The 18,605-nt window shown below is 47.4% G+C and overlaps 1 protein-coding gene across 3 annotated transcripts in view; it reads right to left on the bottom strand.

Moving 5' to 3' along the window:
- Positions 1-18,605, bottom strand: part of ANO3 (anoctamin 3) — a 246,029-nt gene that overhangs the window by 23,728 nt on the left and 203,696 nt on the right. For all 3 annotated transcript variants that reach the window (XM_072118543.1, XM_072118544.1, XM_072118545.1), the window contains 3 exons: positions 4,083-4,165; positions 2,413-2,553; positions 959-1,123 (listed from right to left, as the gene is read on the bottom strand). In XM_072118543.1, the coding sequence (XP_071974644.1) occupies positions 959-1,123; positions 2,413-2,553; positions 4,083-4,165 (389 nt within the window). The remainder of the gene's footprint in view (positions 1-958; positions 1,124-2,412; positions 2,554-4,082; positions 4,166-18,605) is intronic.

The raw sequence follows: 18,605 nt of genomic DNA, 5'->3' as shown, positions 1-18,605 counted from the left end.
CAGCGGAGGCTGGGAAGGGATGCCATACAGTGGAATGCATCCCATGCCCAGCGTATACGTCACTCACCAGAAGGAAACAGTATGGAAAGACTCAGCTTCTTACATCTTTCCATCTTGTCGGGACGTACACTGAGCAGATAGAGGCAAAGAGGATGTCCCCATCTGCCGGTTTACATCTTTGGATACGTTCCGCTTATATACCGGGAGCTTTCCAGGCTTATAAGCTGAATGTAGAAAAAAAAATGGTGTAAATATAGCTGTATAAAAGGTTTTAGTTTATCTCCCCGCTATATACTTTTATAGGATTGTCCTTATACTTTTCAGTTTGGGTTAACACCCCTCACCCTACTCCAAGGCTTGGCGCAAGGGCGTAACTTGTGGGGGTGCAGAGGTTGCGGTCGCACCCGGGCCCAAGGGGTTTAGGCGGCCCTTACTGGGTCACTTTCCCATATGAGAAGACTAGTACTATAAACCATACATTATAGTCGGGGCCTGGCAACGACTTTGCACTGGGGCCCATAAGGTTCTAGTTACGCCACTGGCTTGATGTAACTACCATAATACTATTACTACACATCACAGTATAGAACAATCATTAAATCAGTAGCTACAAAGCAATAAATATTCTGAATGTACAAATATTTTCCCCATTGGATTTGGTTTTAGTATTTGATTTTACATCGGACTCACTGATGCCTAAAGCGGAAACATTCGCCTTTATGGGTCACATATTCAATTGACTCAATTCAATGTTATCCGCTCAGTGAGCGGCACCTGTTCTCATATCCGTAATATAATAAGGTACACAGGGCCAAATTATACCTTGTTTATTCTCAATTTCTCAACCTTATGATAACGTGTGCTGAATATAAGGTGGAGAAGTCTATAGAGGAGCAGACTAAGCCTCACACCGGGATGGGGGGCAAGGAGGTGCTACAACCATATAGGTGACACTTACCACATTGAGAGACATGATGATCATGAAATTAATGCAAACCCCGGTGCCAGAGGTTGCGAATTGCCAATACTTCTTAATAAAATGCCAGTTCAAGGATGCAAACTGTTCCATGGCCACCAGCCGATACACCACCACCGCGAAGACTGCGGTCAGCACAAGAGAGATCTGGGTGGAGATATAAGCAGAGACCATTATGAAGAGCTTCAATGTTGACCAAGACTGAAGAGATGTCCTATAATTGGGAGATTTCTGAAGCCTAATATGAAAGAGTGGTATAAGAGCAGGTTTTCCATTTGTTAGAAATACAGGCGGTCCCCTACTTAAGAACACCCGACTTACATACGACCCCTAGTTACAATCGGACCTCTGGATTTTGGTAATTTATTGTAACCTTAGGCTACAATAATCAGCTGTAACAGTTATCACAGGTGTCTGTAATGAAGCTTTAGTGTTAATCCTGATTCTTATGACAACCCAACATTTTTAAAATCCAATTGTCACAGAGACCAAAAAAGTTCTGGCTGGGATTACAATGATAAAATATACAGTTCCGACTTACATACAAATTCAACTTAAGAACAAACCTACAGACCATATCTTATATGTAACCCGGGGACTGCCTGTACAGGCAGTCCCCGGTTTACGTGCAAGATAAGTTCTTCAGGGTTTCTACTTAAGTTGAATTTGTATGTAAGTCGGAACTGGTCTATTTTATAATTACAACTCCAGACAAGATTTTTTATTGCCCCAGTAACAATTGGATTTTCTAATTTTTTGCTGTCATGCGAACAAGGATTATCAAGAAAGCTTCATTACAGACGCCTTACAGGTCATCATTGCAGCCTGGGACTATAGTAACATCCAGAGAGCTTCACCAGATGTCACAGAGGTCTGTCTGTAAATCGGGTGTACTTAAGTTGGGAACGGCCTGTAGTGTGGTACCCAACTATTGTATCTTCATCGATCCCATAGAGGTGAATGGAGTGGCTGGGCAATATAGTCTTCTCCAATTACTTGGGACTATTATTCCCCTGATGAATTAGGGTCGGTAACAGAGGTACAACCCACAATGTTGACTCCAGGAAACTTATTTATGTTTATTATGCCAAACTGTGCATTTTATATTGGTCGTGCATGATGTTGCAACACATAAGTGGAATCACTGGAATGAGACTGAGCAGCAATGAGCTGTAATACCAGACACAACCTCTATGAAATGTATGGAGCTCTGCCTAATTAGCAATAATGGCGCATCCAAACCACTTCCATCAGCTGATCAGTTGAGATAACAGATGGGAGACCCCCATCACTTTGGTATTACCAACAAAATTTGAACTTTTTTTAACATTTTTTTTTTTTTAAATGATTAAAAATAAAAATAACAAATATGAACCAAGCCGTAAACTGAAGTTTTGATCTATAGATTGGTTTATAAAGACAAAATACTCCATTACCATGAAGAATATTCCGGATACGGACACCATGAGCCGACTCAGCTTGTCACTGAAGGGCTGGAAGGGTTCCGGTTTGCCGGTGATTGGGTTTACCCGCTCCAGTTTGGAATACTTGGCTTCGAATTGTGGCCGTAACTCTTCCTACAAAAAAAAAATGAAGCAGTCAACTCATTTATTCTGTACACACAAGAAGGTACAAAAAGCACTACTGCAAAAAAGTAGGATAAAAACTAAATTAAGATGTTTTTCTCCCAATGTTTTTTTTGTTTCATTGAAATTTTCCTCTTTTACTCATGGATAAAATAATTTAAAATCTCGTAAAGGACACCGACAATACATTAGATCTACTAGAAAAAGAAAAATGAGGAGACCTGTTTAACGGGTCGAACAACGACTTACAGGAATGCTACCTACAAAAAAATCTCATTTGCATACCAGAAATCTAATTTGAATACCATTTCAAAGAAACATTGCTTGGCTTGTAACACCACAGTCTATAGAATAAAGCTACTATTCCTTCTTAGACAACCATCATGCTACAAGATTGAGAATATACACCTAATGCTCAGTACAATAAGAAAATATTACAAGCCCTTTCTCAAGTAAAGGGGTTACCAACTCTTTTACATAAGTATCCAATGTGCCTTTACAGTCTTAATCCCTGAATGTTCATCAAGTCCTACTACTTTGTTTTGTACTGTGTGCAGACCCTCCGTGCTTCTTTGTTTACATGTGTGAGCTCTGCCAAAAAGGTGTAGCTCTAGCAAGAGAGTTATGACTCATCCTGCTCCCAACCTTCTTCCTGTGTCTGTAATAAGGATGGACGATGAAAAGAGAGACACAGTGATTGACACTATGGGTCAGATTTACTTACCTGGTCCGTTCGCGTCTGAACGCGCTGGAGTTCACCGGGCCGGACCAAGTGAAGGTAAGCGCGTCCCAAGCGACACATTTGTTTTTTTAAATGCGGCGTTTTTTCCGAATCCGGTGAGTTTTCGTACGGCCACGCCCCCACGATTTCCGTTGCGTGCATGCCAGCGCCGATGCGCCACAATCCGATCGCATGCGCCAAAATCCCGGGGCAATACAGGGGAAATCGGCGCAAATCGGAAATATTTGGGTAACACGTCGGGAAAACGCGAATCGGGCCCTTAGTAAATGACCCCCTATGAGTATGGGTTGGAGCAGTGAGAGAGGAAGCTGTGTATATACAGTATGCCGAGGACAGGGAAAGGCATAAGCTATATAAAGCGGCAAAGGCACAGTTACATATACATGCAGAGACCTGTCCAAACAAAAGATGTTTTAAAAAGTGTCATTTAATCTCATCTTACTCTTATCCTATTTTATCTTGTATTATATATATATATATATATATATATACACTTTTCTATCTTTTGAATAAGCTCAGCCATGGCCCCTACCCCTTGCTCCTCAATATATGTGTCTGTCTGTAAGATCACTAAAGGACTCTCTCCCGTCCTGTCAAGAATTATTAAACACCACCCCGTTATGAGTCCCACCCCTGAGCTACTCCCCCGTGTAAACAAAGGCAAATTATAACAAGATTAATGCTGAAAATTGTATTTTCCATTTAATCATTGTTAAACTTTACGATATTGCATGATGTTTGTATAATATTTAGTAAGTATCCAGACTTTTTTCTTTACCTCTTCATCTTCCCAGTCTATGAGATCCCAATCATAAGTAAGAACGGCTCGTCTCCTTTTCCAGAACTCAAGGAAAACGGTGGCTGAAAAGAAAGAAGATCCGGGGACTAAAATAAAATTGATACTCCAAAAATCATTCAACACAGGGTGACTCAAAGACGAAGTCTCCATCATGGAAATTTGATAGCAGTGGTTTGTCAAGACAATCGAAATACAGTATTTTTGTGTAGGCATTAGGGCAGGAATTATCACAGATTTTCAGCATCCTCAGGGGCGGGGCTTCTATGGTAAACACCCCAGAAGAGTGCTGTTTGTATTTGTTTGTAACTGGCTGGTATGAATTAATGTGCTTTTTCCCATGAAGCATTGCCTTAAATAAATAAGCCTCCATTATTTTGATACTATAACCTATGAAGGCGGAATTATTCATAAAGCATTGGAAATTGTTTGGTCTAAGAAGTCAGACGGGCCACATATTGATGTGCTTAGGTTTACAACAATGACAACAATGTAGCTATCCATTATAGGGCCCCAAATCTGCCTCTGAATGCAAACCTACCAAAAGTATCATCTTTCATGTGTCATGCAGTGAATAAGATCTTACGGTTCCATATAATACCGCACATTGTTATAACCAGCTCATACGGAAGGGATTGGCAGAGAATGAAAGTCAAAAAGGGAAATCATTAGGACCTGTCTGCCAGGCTATGAAAAGACAATAGTTATAAGTGAGAGACTTGGCAGAGATATAAGCCTTATGTGACAAGCGGCGGCTGCCAACAATACATAATAGGGCGATGATAGATTGTGTATAGAGGTTGACCTCATGTTGGATGGTGCCCACTTCTACAAAATATACCGCCATAGAGTGTACAAGTCATATACTGTGCCAATATAAATCCTGGTGCAGTCCATTACCAAAACAATGTCATGTGTTGGATACAAAGGCTAAGTAGGCCACGTTCAGACTTAGTTTTCGGTCTACATTATAGATTCTCAACATACCCTTACGATGGAGGGCTAGGACATTTCCCACGGTATAGCGCGATATGTGGTCCCGATCCTCCCCCTTAAAGTGTGAGGAGGAGTGAACATCTCCAGCCGCCACTGATTGGCTTCTTCTGATGTTCAGGGCGTTTCCCCCAGTGATGTAACTGACTGTTGTACGCTCAGCGGAGGCTTGGTGTGTATGCAACACTATGCACCTGTCCCACATAGACTCTAATTGCCTGCGTTGAGGGTATTCATCAGTCAGTAGGAAGGGCCAGAAACACATTGGGGCACATTTACTAAAAACAATGCACAAAGGGCATTTTGCCTGTGTATAGCGCAAGGGGGCGCCAGATGCAAGATTTGTGGCGCCCGTTCTTCATGAATCTGGTGCTCCCTGTACTTCTCCGACAGAGTGCACCAACTTTTTTTGGTGCACATTTAACAAGGGACACATTTCTGTTGGACTTTGCATGATAAATGTGTTGCTCGGTCCGACTGTGCGCCGAAATGCCAGTTTCAGTGACGAAGGTCGATAGTAAATGTGCCCCAGTATGTTGCACGCTGTGTGGGATGGAAGAAAAAGGATGCATCCTTCTTCTACTATACGTTTATGGATATGCTCAGTGCAAGGACTCACTCACATAAACGTGTGCTCACCCAGTAGTAGGCTGTAAAAGAGGAGGGACGAGCGCTGCTTCCCTCTCCATAGAGCAGCATGGTGCCGGCGCCATAACACGATGATATATATGACATGCCATATATTTCTCTGTGCATGGTGCGGTGAGACAACGTGTGCTCTCCGCACCCCGCCCAGGCACCCGAGGCGTTGTTCCGTTCTTATGAATATACCCTAATGTCAGGAGTTGTGTTGAGCGGACTTCATTCGATATAGGAATCCAAAATATATATCCAGCTACTGTGTAGACTGTACAGCGGACACATATGTGGCTATGATAGTCCTGTATGTACAGGGGTCAGCTACAGTAATGGCTTTCTTTCCTCCGGCTCGCCTACATACCGCACATGACAGGAAAGGACGTTCTCACATCATTTATTAGTCACTTATGACGCAGGAAAGTGCTGAGGTTTCAGATAACAACAAACTATGTAATAATCACCATACTAGGAGAGAGAACTGCAACTAGTAGTAACATCAGATTATTTATTACATGTCTAGTGAATTATCTCTATTAGAGATGAGCGAACATGCTCGTCCGAGCTTGATGCTCGGTCGAGCATTAGGGTACTCGAAACTGCTCGTTACTCGGACGAATACTTCGCCCGCTCGAGAAAATGGCAGCTCCCGCCGTTTTGCTTTTTGGCGGCCAGAAACAGAGCCAATCACAAGCCAGGAGACTCTGCACTCCACCCAGCATGACGTGGTACCCTTACACGTCGATAGCAGTGGTTGGCTGGCCAGATCAGGTGACCCTGGGATAGACTAGCCGCTGGCCGCGCTGCTCGGATCATTCTGTGTCTGGATGCCGCTAGGGAGAGAGCTGCTGCTGGTCAGGGAAAGCGTTAGGCTGTTCTATTAGCTTACTGTTAGGCAGGAGTGATTCTCAAAGAACCCAACAGCCCTTCTTAGGGCTACAATAACGTTCTACTTTTTTTATTTTAATTTGCATCTTTTACCATTTTGTGAGGAATTAGCAGGGGGACTTGCTACCGTTGTGTTTAGCTCTTAGTGGCACACATATCCATAGCAAAGACCGAAGTGGCAAAATTCAGTAGGGGTTGGATTTCTATTAGGCAATAACTCAGTGTCATCTCATCTGGCATAGTAGTGTGCTTCCTTTGATACTTGGCTAGAAAATAGCCATAGGAGAATACAAACAGCTTCTTGAAGCCTACAGTAGCGTTCTATATATTTGATTTCTGGTTGATCTGCTGGTGGCTGTAGTTTCTGCAGTGCATGTACTTGCCAATTCTGAGCAATTTGTAGTGAGACTTGCGACCGCTGTGTTCTGCGCTTAGTGGCGCACATATCCATAGCAAAGGCCGAAGTGGCAAAATTCAGTAGGGGTTGGATTTCTATTAGGCAATAACTCAGTGTCATCTCATCTGGCATAGTAGTGTGCTTCCTTTGATACTTGGCTAGAAAATAGCCATAGCAATAGGATAGGATTGTTTGGTTTTAAAAACTCAAAAAAAAACAAAAAACACAAAAAAACACAAAAAAAAACAAAAAGAAGTAAAAAAAAAAAAAAAGTTATAACTCTCATTTTAAAAATGTTTAACCCGAGGGCTAGGGGTAGAGGACGAGGGCGGGGACGTGGGCGTCCAACTACTGCAGGGGTCAGAGGCCGTGGTCCTGGGCGGGGTGAGACACCACCTGCTGATGAGGGAGCAGGGGAACGCCGCAGAGCTACACTCCCTAGGTTCATGTCTGAAGTTACTGGGACTCGTGGTAGAGCACTGTTGAAGCCAGAACAGTGCGAACAGGTGATGTCGTGGATTGCTGACAATGCTTCGAGCAATTTGTCCACCACCAGTCAGTCTTCCACGCAGTCCACCCATGTCACCGAAATCCCCACTCCTCCAGCTCCTGCACCTCAGCCTCCTCCCCCCCAGTCTGCCCCCTCCCAGGAAAATTTGGCATTTGAACCGGCATACTCTGAGGAACTGTTTTCTGGACCCTTCCCACAGTCACAAACCACTTGTCCGGTTGCTGCTGAGCAATTTTCCGATGCCCAGGTTTTCCACCAGTCACAGTCTGTGGGTGATGATGACCTTCTTGACGTAGTGGAAGTGTGTAAAGAGGTGTCCGACGATGAGGAGACACGGTTGTCAGACAGTGGGGAAGTTGTTGTCAGGGCAGGAAGTCCGAGGGGGGAGCAGACTGAGGGATCGGAGGATGATGAGGTGACAGACCCAAGCTGGGTTGAGAGGCCGGGTGAACACAGTGCTTCTGAGACGGAGGAGAGTCCTCGACCTGAACAGGTTGGAAGAGGCAGTGGTGGGGCCAGACGGAGAGGCAGGGCCAGAGCTGGTGCATCAGCGCCACTGTCAACTAGTGAAGCTCCCGTGGTGAGGGCTCTTGCGGCGAGGGCTAGATCTTCAGAAGTGTGGAGGTTCTTTAAGGAAACACCGGATGACCGACGGACTGTGGTGTGCAACATTTGCCAAACCAGGCTCAGCAGGGGTTCCACCACTACTAGCTTAACTACCACCAGTATGCGCAGGCATATGAATGCTAAGCACCCCACTCAGTGGCAACAAGCCCGTTCACCTCCGGCCGTGCACACCACTGCTCCTTCCCCTGTGTCAGCTGCTAGTCAGCCCCCTGCCCAGGACCCTGGCACAAAAACCCCATCGTCGCCTCCACGATCCTCCACAGCATCCACCAGCGTTCAGCTCTCCATACCCCAGACGCTGGAGCGGAAACGCAAATATAGTGCAACCCACCCGCACGCCCAAGCCCTTAATGTGCACATCTCCAGATTGCTTAGCCTGGAGATGCTGCCCTATAGGCTAGTAGAGACCGAGGCCTTTCGCAACCTCATGGCGGCGGCCGCCCCTCGGTATTCGGTCCCCAGCCGCCACTACTTTTCCCGATGTGCCGTCCCAGCCCTGCACCAGCACGTGTCAGACAACATCATCCGTGCCCTGACCAACGCCGTTTCTGACAAGGTCCACCTGACCACGGACACGTGGACGAGTGCTGCCGGGCAGGGCCACTATATATCGCTGACGGCACATTGGGTTAACTTGGTGGAGGCTGGGACCGAGTCTGACCCTGGGGCTGCTCATATACTGCCGACGCCGAGGATTGCGGGGCCTACCTCGGTCCAGGTGTTTCAGGCCTACTATGCCTCCTCCTCCTCCCACCCCTCCTCCACCTCCTCCTCCGAACTACCATCCGTGGGCACGGCGCCATCAGTCGGTAGCTCTAGGCACAGCAGCAGTGCCGTCGCTAAGCGACAGCAGGCGGTGCTCAAACTGCTGAGCCTAGGCGACAAAAGGCACACCGCCCAAGAGCTATTACAGGGCATCACGGCGCAGACTGATCTGTGGCTGGCACCGCTGAACCTCAAGCCGGGAATGGTTGTGTGTGACAACGGCCGTAACCTGGTGGCGGCTCTGCAACTCGGCAGACTGACACATGTGCCATGCCTGGCCCATGTGTTAAATCTGATAGTGCAGCGTTTCCTCAAGACATACCCCAATCTGTCTGATTTGCTCACGAAGGTGCGCCGCATCTGTGCGCATTTCAGGAAGTCCAGCCCAGATGCTGCCACTCTCAGGGCAGCGCAGCGCCGCCTCCAACTGCCCGCTCACCGACTGTTGTGCGACGTGCCCACGAGGTGGAATTCAACACTGACCATGTTATCCAGAGTTTACCAGCAGCGCAGAGCGATTGTAGACTGCCAGATGTCAACTTCCACCAGAACTGGTAGTCAGGTCAGTCAGCTTCCTCAAGTCTACAATGAGGAGTGGACGTGGATGTCTGATATCTGTCAGGTGCTGAGTAACTTTGAGGAGTCAACACAGATGGTCAGTGGCGATGCCGCCATCATCAGCCTCACCATCCCGCTGCTTGGCCTGTTGAAAAACTCTCTGGTCAGCATGAAGTCGGAAGCTTTGCGCTCGTCACAAGAGACGGGGGAAGAAGATTCCCTTGTTGATAGCCAAAGCACCCTGAGGTCTGTTTCTCAGCGCATATCGGAGGAGGTGGAGGTGGAGGAGGATGAGGAGGAAGAGGAGGAGAATGTTGGCGAGACACAAGAGGGGACCATTGTTGAGTCCTTCACTGTTCAGCGTGTATGGGCAGAAGAAGAGGAGTTGGAGGAGTTGGAGGAGGAGGAAATGGACAGTCAGGCCAGTGAGGGGAGTGAATTCTTACGCGTTGGTACTCTGGCGCATATGGCAGATTTCATGCTAGGCTGCCTATCCCGTGACCCTCGCGTTCAAAGAATTTATTCCAGCACCGATTACTGGGTGTTCACTCTCCTGGACCCACGGTACAAGCAAAATCTTCCCACTCTCATCCCTGGAGAGGAAAGGAGTGTGAGAATGCATGAATACCAGCAGGCCCTGGTGCACAAGCTGAAACAGTATTTCCCTTCTGACAGCGCTAGCGGCAGAGTGCGTAGTTCTGCGGGACAAGTAGCGAGGGAGAGTAGGCGAGCAGGCAGCTTGTCCAGCACTGGCAAGGGTACGCTTTACAAGGCTTTTGCCAGCTTTATGTCACCCCAGCAAGACACTGTCACCTGTCCCCAGTCTCGGCAGAGTAGGGCTGATCTTTACAGAAAGATGGTGAGGGAGTACGTAGCTGACCATACCATCGTCCTAAATGATCACACAGCTCCCTACAACTACTGGGTTTCAAAGCTGGACATGTGGCACGAACTGGCGCTGTACGCCTTGGAGGTTCTTGCCTGCCCTGCCGCTAGCGTCTTGTCCGAGCGGGTTTTCAGTGCAGCTGGTGGCATCATCACCGATAAGCGTACACGCCTGTCGACTGACAGCGCTGACAGGCTGACGCTTATTAAAATGAATAAAGGCTGGATTTCTCAGAATTTCCAATCTCCACCAGGTGAAGGAAGCTCAACCTGAATAATTGATCCACTCCTCCTCCTCCTCCTCATTTTCCTCCTTCTCCTCCTCTTTGTACAGTAAAGCAGAGGAAAATGGCTATTTTTTGACAGGGCCCACTGGCTCTTGCTATAGTACTTCATGCATTTAATTTTTCTGGAGGGCCACCTACCCGGTCCTCTGTTTGAAACAATTTTTGTGAGTGCCACATACAGGCACTCAATCTATTCCATTTTTCTGGAGGGCCACCTACCCGGTCCTCTGTTTTAAAAAATTTTTGGGACTGCCACATACAGGCACTCAATCTATTCCATTTTACTGCAGGGCCACCTACCTGCTCCTCTGGTTTGAACAATTTTTGGGACTGCCACATACAGGCACTCAATCTATTCCATTTTACTGGAGGGCCACCTACCTGCTCCTCTGGTTTGAAGAATTTTTGGGACTGCCACATACAGGCACTCAATCTATTCCATTTTACTGGAGGGCCACCTACCTGCTCCTCTGGTTTGAAACATTTTTGGGACTGCCACATACAGGCACTCAATCTATTCCATTTTACTGGAGGGCCACCTACCTGCTCCTCTGGTTTGAAACATTTTTGGGACTGCCACATACAGGCACTCAATCTATCCCATTTTACTGGAGGGCCACCTACCTGCTCCTCTGGTTTGAACAATTTTTGGGACTGCCACATACAGGCACTCAATCTATTCCATTTTACTGGAGGGCCACCTACCTGCTCCTCTGGTTTGAAGAATTTTTGGGACTGCCACATACAGGCACTCAATCTATTCCATTTTACTGGAGGGCCACCTACCTGCTCCTCTGGTTTGAAACATTTTTGGGACTGCCACATACAGGCACTCAATCTATTCCATTTTACTGCAGGGCCACCTACCTGCTCCTCTGGTTTGAACAATTTTTGGGACTGCCACATACAGGCACTCAATCTATTCCATTTTACTGGAGGGCCACCTACCTGCTCCTCTGGTTTGAAACATTTTTGGGACTGCCACATACAGGCACTCAATCTATTCCATTTTACTGCAGGGCCACCTACCTGCTCCTCTGGTTTGAACAATTTTTGGGACTGCCACATACAGGCACTCAATCTATTCCATTTTACTGGAGGGCCACCTACCTGCTCCTCTGGTTTGAAACATTTTTGGGACTGCCACATACAGGCACTCAATCTATTCCATTTTACTGCAGGGCCACCTACCTGCTCCTCTGGTTTGAACAATTTTTGGGACTGCCACATACAGGCACTCAATCTATTCCATTTTACTGCAGGGCCACCTACCTGCTCCTCTGGTTTGAACAATTTTTGGGACTGCCACATACAGGCACTCAATCTATTCCATTTTACTGGAGGGCCACCTACCTGCTCCTCTGGTTTGAAGAATTTTTGGGACTGCCACATACAGGCACTCAATCTATTCCATTTTACTGGAGGGCCACCTACCTGCTCCTCTGGTTTGAAACATTTTTGGGACTGCCACATACAGGCACTCAATCTATCCCATTTTACTGGAGGGCCACCTACCTGCTCCTCTGGTTTGAAAAATGTTTGGGACTGCCACATACAGGCACTATCCAAATTAAATTGTCTCCATAGCAGCCTCCACACGTTGTCTCCATTGCTACCTCCAAAAGTCGTCCATATAGCTGCCTCCATACATCGTCCCTTTATCAAACGAGGTGTGTCAGGCAGAAATTTGGGTTGTTTTCATGGATTCCACATCAAAGTTGTTAACTTTGTCGCCACCCTGCTGTGTTATCCACAAAATATACTGGCAAACTTTTACCATTTAGGGATATTATTTCAGCGCTTCTTGCGCATCTGTTTACATTCCCCTCACCCGGCATATCCTAAACTTATAAGAACGCTACTACACTTGATCTTATACAAAAGGTTCTTAGAAGTGCTGTTTGGGGAGTAGCCTAGAGACAGGGGCTTGGATTGGCGAAAGCTCGCCTGGCAGCGGAACGCCAGCTCCATGCGCATCATGCGCTTCTTGCGCATCTGTTTACATTCCCCTCACCCGCCATATCCCAAACTTATAAGAACGCTACTACACTTAACTTGGTGCAGGCTGGGACCGAGTCTGACCCTGGGGCTGGTCATATACTGCCGACGCAGAGAATTGCGGGGCCTACCTCGGTCCAGGTCTCAAAGGCCTACTATACCTCCTCCCACCCCTCCTCCACCTCCTCCTCCTCCGAATTACCATCCGTGGGCATGGCGCCATCAGTCGGTAGCTCTAGGCACAGCAGCAGTGCCGTCGCTAAGCGACAGCAGGCGGTGCTGAAACTGCTGAGCCTAGGCGATAAAAGGCACACCGCCCAAGAGCTATTACAGGGCATTCCACATCAAAGTTGTTAACTTTGTCGCCACCCTGCTGTGTAATCCACAAAATATACTTGCAAACTTTTACCATTTAGGGATATTATTTCAGCGCTTCTTGCGCATCTGTTTACATTCCCCTCACCCGCCATATCCTAAACTTATAAGAACGCTACTACACTTGATCTTATACAAAAGGTTCTTAGAAGTGCTGTTTGGGGAGTAGCCTATAGACAGGGGCTTGGATTGGCGAAAGCTCGCCTGGCAGCGGAGCGCCAGCTCCATCACAAGATCCAACTAACATAGTTTTAACTGCAGCACCTTTAATCTACTACTAGTTCACTGCCTCCATACATGGTCCCCTTATCAAACGAGCTGTGTCAGGCAGAATTTTGGGTTGTTTTCATGGCTTCCATGTTAACTTTGTCGCCACCCTGCTGTGTAATCCACAAAATATACTGGCAAACTTTTATCATGTACCGATATTATTTGAGCGCTTCTTGCTCACCTCCTTTGGTTCCTCTCTGCCACCCATTGGTTTGAAGCCTGAGTCCATTTAGGGTATGTCGCCATGCCACTCTCTAGCCTGCCGCTGCTGCCGCTGCCTCTGCATGCCGTCCCCTATAGTGTCAGGGTCAATTATTGGATGTTTTAGATGCTATCTAGCTTCATTCTGTCACTCTGTCATGGCCATGCTGTTGCCCATAATTTTGGCATAATGTTGCGATTATGCAGCCTCAGAGGCATCCATGCATGCTGCCCCTGCTGTTTCCTGTCCATTTCCGTGGTGTTTCCATCCTTTTCTGAGGTTCCCAGGTGTTTGGCCAAGCTTCCCTGTGCAGAGCCTTGGTCCCCTTGAAAAATGCTCGAGTCTCCCATTGACTTCAATGGGGTTCGTTATTCGAGACGAGCACTCGAGCATCGGGAAAAGTTCGTCTCGAATAACGAGTACCCGAGCATTTTAGTGTTCGCTCATCTCTAATCTCTATCTATCTAATATCTATAATGATGGGCCACATTTATCACTTTTGTGCACCTAAGTGTAGTAGTTGTGCCTAAATTCTGGTGCACTGTTTTGCCAGAATTATCACAAGCTACAACCATCTGTTGTAGGCGTAATGTTAGATTTGGGCCAGTGCTGGTCTCCAGCTGCTCCCCTGTAATTCTGCACAATATCCCCCTCAGACACCAGTGGGGTATCCTGCTACACGAGGGACACTTGTCTGTACTATCTGCAAAATTCTGCAAACTTCTCTTTGAGCTGAGGATTCTGCAGAATGTTTTGTAAATAGGTGATGAACTGTAAATAGAGTCTGCAGTGTATGTAATGTGTGTAGTGTCTGCAGTGTATGTAGTGTCTGTATTATCTGTACTAGTGTCTGCAGTGTATGTAGTATCTGTACTAGTGTCTGCAGTGTATGTAGTGTCTGTATTATCTGTACTAGTGTCTGCAGTGTATGTAGTGTCTGTATTATCTGTGCTAGAGTCTGCAGTGTATGTAGTGTCTGTATTATCTGTACTAGTGTCTGCAGTGTATGTAGTGTCTGTATAATCTGTACTAGTGTCTGCAGTGTCTGGCTGAGCTCTGCTGCTGGGGATGAGCTGCTCTGCACAGGGGCTCAGTGTTACTTCTCAGTTAATGCCACCTTCGGGCTGGAGTGTTTTTGCACCCGTTTTTGCACCCGTTTTTGCACCAAAAAATGAATATCATTAGGCACAACAAAACATCTGGATTGGTTGGTAGATAAATGAGGGAAACCTGGTTATTTTTGCTGCGCGGCTAGTTTGGCGTTTATTCGCAAAAATGGCGCAAAAACGGTGCTCCAGTATGAAAAGGAGCAAAAACAACAGAGAAAACAAGTTATACATGATAGATCTATCTATCTATCTCATATCTATCTATCTATCTATCTATCTATCTATCTATCTATCTATCTATCTATCTATCTATCTCATATCTATCATCTGACATCTATCTATCTAGTATGTATATTTCCTATCATCTATGGGGGACATTGATCATAAATGGTGCAAGCAAAAGTCAGGCGCTTATTGGTTTGGAGTCTCTATGCCTTATCTGACATAGTGAATGGAGGTTCTGAAGATGTTTGCATGGCATCTATCATTATTTTGCGCCTAAAGGGGGACACTGATCATAATTTTTTAGACTGTTTTTTTGCACAACTTTTTAGCACAGTTATTAAATTTGACTCTAATTTGCGACTTTTTTTGGATGCAAGCAAAAGTCCGTACAGGGGAAAGAATTCCCTTTGTTCAAACAATTAGCATTGCAATATCACCTTCCCAAAGGGGACTTTTATAAATACCTACAATTACGCCATTTCCTTGCTAACTGTAAATCTTATGATGCTTCTATCCTGTCGAAATATGAGTTTCTCGTATCACTAACCCCCCGAAAAAAAAAAGGATTTCAATAGCTTACTGGACTCTAATCAATCGCCACACATTTAACACAATCCCCTATAGGGAAAAATGGGAATATGAACTGCAGCAGCAATTTACAAACGAGCAGTGGAACAGGGCCATCCGTATTAATAATAAAGCATCCAGATGTGTTAATCACTTGGAGAACTCTAGAAAACTACTTTATAGATGGTATCTATAGATTTTCCAAAACATTCCCAAACTCTTCACTTTATGTTGGAGATGCTCTATCTCTAAAGGTTCTCATTACTCCAGTATGGTCAGAGGTTTTTGCAACATCCCCCACCGGGGCCTAGCCTTTTCTTGGGGCCTGAAGGCAGCCAGGGCCCAGAATACCGGAGTGGCTGGCTAGTCTGGGCCAAGGGCACGCTAGTGTCACGGTGCTTGGTATGGGGACCGGAGGGTTGTCCTACAGCCTGGCAGCTCTCCAGCAAGTGGTGTGTGCAAGAAAATGTAGAGGGAAAGGCTGTTATACTGGTTCTCCCCCAGGCAGCCCTTAGAGTCTGTAGTATGTGTCCCTGGAAGATAGATGGGGCGCCCTTGATGGTGATACAGCCTGGCAGGTCTCCAGCAGGTGATGTGTGCAAGAAATGATATAGAGGGAGAGGCTGTTATACTGGTTCTCCCTCAGGCAGCCCTTAGAGTCTGTAGTATGTGTCCCTGGGAGATGGATGGGGCGCCCTTGATGGTGATAAAGCTGTAGCAGGGACCAGCCAGAGGCAATGTTGTGCATAAAAGTAACTTACAGTTCTTTATTCAACCAACAGCAGCAACAGGCCAAACGATTCTATACAGATGGTGGTCTGACTGGGAGTGCTCTTGGAGAGGAACCTCAGGAGCCTGAATGCAGATGCAGGCTGGGAGGTAGCTGTGTCCAATGCTGGAAGCTGCAGCTTTATCCTGGTTGTTCTGTGTCTGTGCTAGTGGTGCACTGACACTCTGTAGCTCTATAGTGGGAGCTGAGGTCTAGGAGGCCTGTAGAAAGAGCATGTTCTCAAAGAGCTGCTCCTCTGTCAGAAGCTGGGCCTAAAGAGCTCCTCGTGTGGTGAGAGCTGGGCCTAAAGAGCTCCTCGTGTGGTGAGAGCTGGGCCTAAAGAACTCCTCATTGGTGAGAGCTGGGCCTAAAGAGCTCCTCGTGTGGTGAGAGCTGGGCCTAAAGAGCTCCTCGTGTGGTGAGAGCTGGGCCTAAAGAGCTCCTCGTGTGGTGAGAGCTGGGCCTAAAGAGCTCCTCATGTGGTGAGAGCTGGGCCTAAAGAGCTCCTCGTGTGGTGAGAGCTGGGCCTAAAGAGCTCCTCGTGTGGTGAGAGCTGGGCCTAAAGAGCTCCTCATGTGGTGAGAGCTGGGCCTAAAGAGCTCCTCGTGTGGTGAGAGCTGGGCCTAAAGAGCTCCTCGTGTGGTGAGAGCTGGGCCTAAAGAGCTCCTCGTGTGGTGAGAGCTGGGCCTAAAGAGCTCCTCGTGTGGTGAGAGCTGGGCCTAAAGAGCTCCTCATGTGGTGAGAGCTGGGCCTAAAGAGCTCCTTGTGTGGTGAGAGCTGGGCCTAAAGAGCTCCTTGTGTGGTGAGAGTTGGGCCTAAAGAGCTCCTCGTGTGGTGAGAGTTGGGCCTAAAGAGCTCCTCGTGTGGTGAGAGCTGGGCCTAAAGAGCTTCTCGTGTGGTGAGAGCTGGGCCTAAAGAGCTCCTCGTGTGGTGAGAGCTGGGCCTTAAGAGCTCCTCGTGTGGTGAGAGCTGGGCCTAAAGAGCACCTCGTGTGGTGAGAGCTGGGCCTAAAGAGCTCCTCTTGTGGTGAGAGCTGGGCCTTAAGAGCTCCTCGTGTGGTGAGAGCTGGGCCTAAAGAGCTCCTTGTGTGGTGAGAGCTGGGCCTAAAGAGCTTCTCGTGTGGTGAGAGCTGGGCCTAAAGAACTCCTCATTGGTGAGAGCTGGGCCTAAAGAGCTCCTCGTGTGGTGAGAGCTGGGCCTAAAGAGCTCCTCGTGTGGTGAGAGCTGGGCCTAAAGAGCTCCTCGTGTGGTGAGAGCTGGGCCTAAAGAGCTCCTCATGTGGTGAGAGCTGGGCCTAAAGAGCTCCTCGTGTGGTGAGAGCTGGGCCTAAAGAGCTCCTCGTGTGGTGAGAGCTGGGCCTAAAGAGCTCCTCATGTGGTGAGAGCTGGGCCTAAAGAGCTCCTCGTGTGGTGAGAGCTGGGCCTAAAGAGCTCCTTGTGTGGTGAGAGCTGGGCCTAAAGAGCTCCTCGTGTGGTGAGAGTTGGGCTTAAAGAGCTCCTTGTGTGGTGAGAGCTGGGCCTAAAGAGCTTCTCGTGTGGTGAGAGTTGGGCCTAAAGAGCTCCTCATTGGTGAGAGCTGGGCCTAAAGAGCTCCTCGTGTGGTGAGAGCTGGGCCTAAAGAGCACCTCGTGTGGTGAGAGCTGGGCCTAAAGAGCTCCTCGTGTGGTGAGAGCTGGGCCTAAAGAGCTCCTCGTGTGGTGAGAGCTGGGCCTAAAGAGCTCCTCGTGTGGTGAGAGCTGGGCCTAAAGAGCTCCTCATGTGGTGAGAGCTGGGCCTAAAGAGCTCCTTGTGTGGTGAGAGCTGGGCCTAAAGAGCTCCTCGTGTGGTGAGAGCTGGGCCTAAAGAGCTCCTCGTGCGGTGAGAGCTGGGCCTAAAGAGAGCTAACTCCTCCCTGACCAAGGGTTTTGTTAATCCCTGGTCAGGTGGTCTCACTCTCCAATCACACTCCAGTTACAAAGATGGAACATTATTGAATGATAAACATGAAACACTCTTAACCCTCGCCTATCCGGGCAGTATCTACCGCTGCTCAATTACCTCTATATGTACTGGATGGTACAAGGGGCTTATTCGCAACTACTCCTCTGCAATGCGCATTGGCAGGGATGTTGCATTTTTAATCTTATATCTAAGGTTTTGCTATTTGCCCCACCCTGGGGCACCCAGGTGGCTCTGCTGAGTAGTATTGGGTAAGATCAAATGAGGAAATCAGATAGGTTCCTAATGCATAATATCTTAACCACTGCAAGGCTAAGCACTGCAAGGCATTGGAAGTCACAAGAGACCCCTAACATCACGGCCATAATCAGAGAAGTAGAACATAAATGTACATTGGAAAGGCTCATCGCCCAATGCACAAATTCTGTTTCTCCCTTTACCCTGGACTAAGTGGAAGAACTTCCAGTCCCATTAACTCAGGTTCACTAAGGCCGCGGTCACACGTA

Source organism: Engystomops pustulosus, chromosome 7 (genome assembly GCF_040894005.1).
Source record: "Engystomops pustulosus chromosome 7, aEngPut4.maternal, whole genome shotgun sequence".
Lineage (NCBI taxonomy): Eukaryota > Metazoa > Chordata > Amphibia > Anura > Leptodactylidae > Engystomops > Engystomops pustulosus.
Note: the sequence above shows the minus strand (reverse complement) of the source record. Positions and strands in the feature narration are given on the sequence as shown.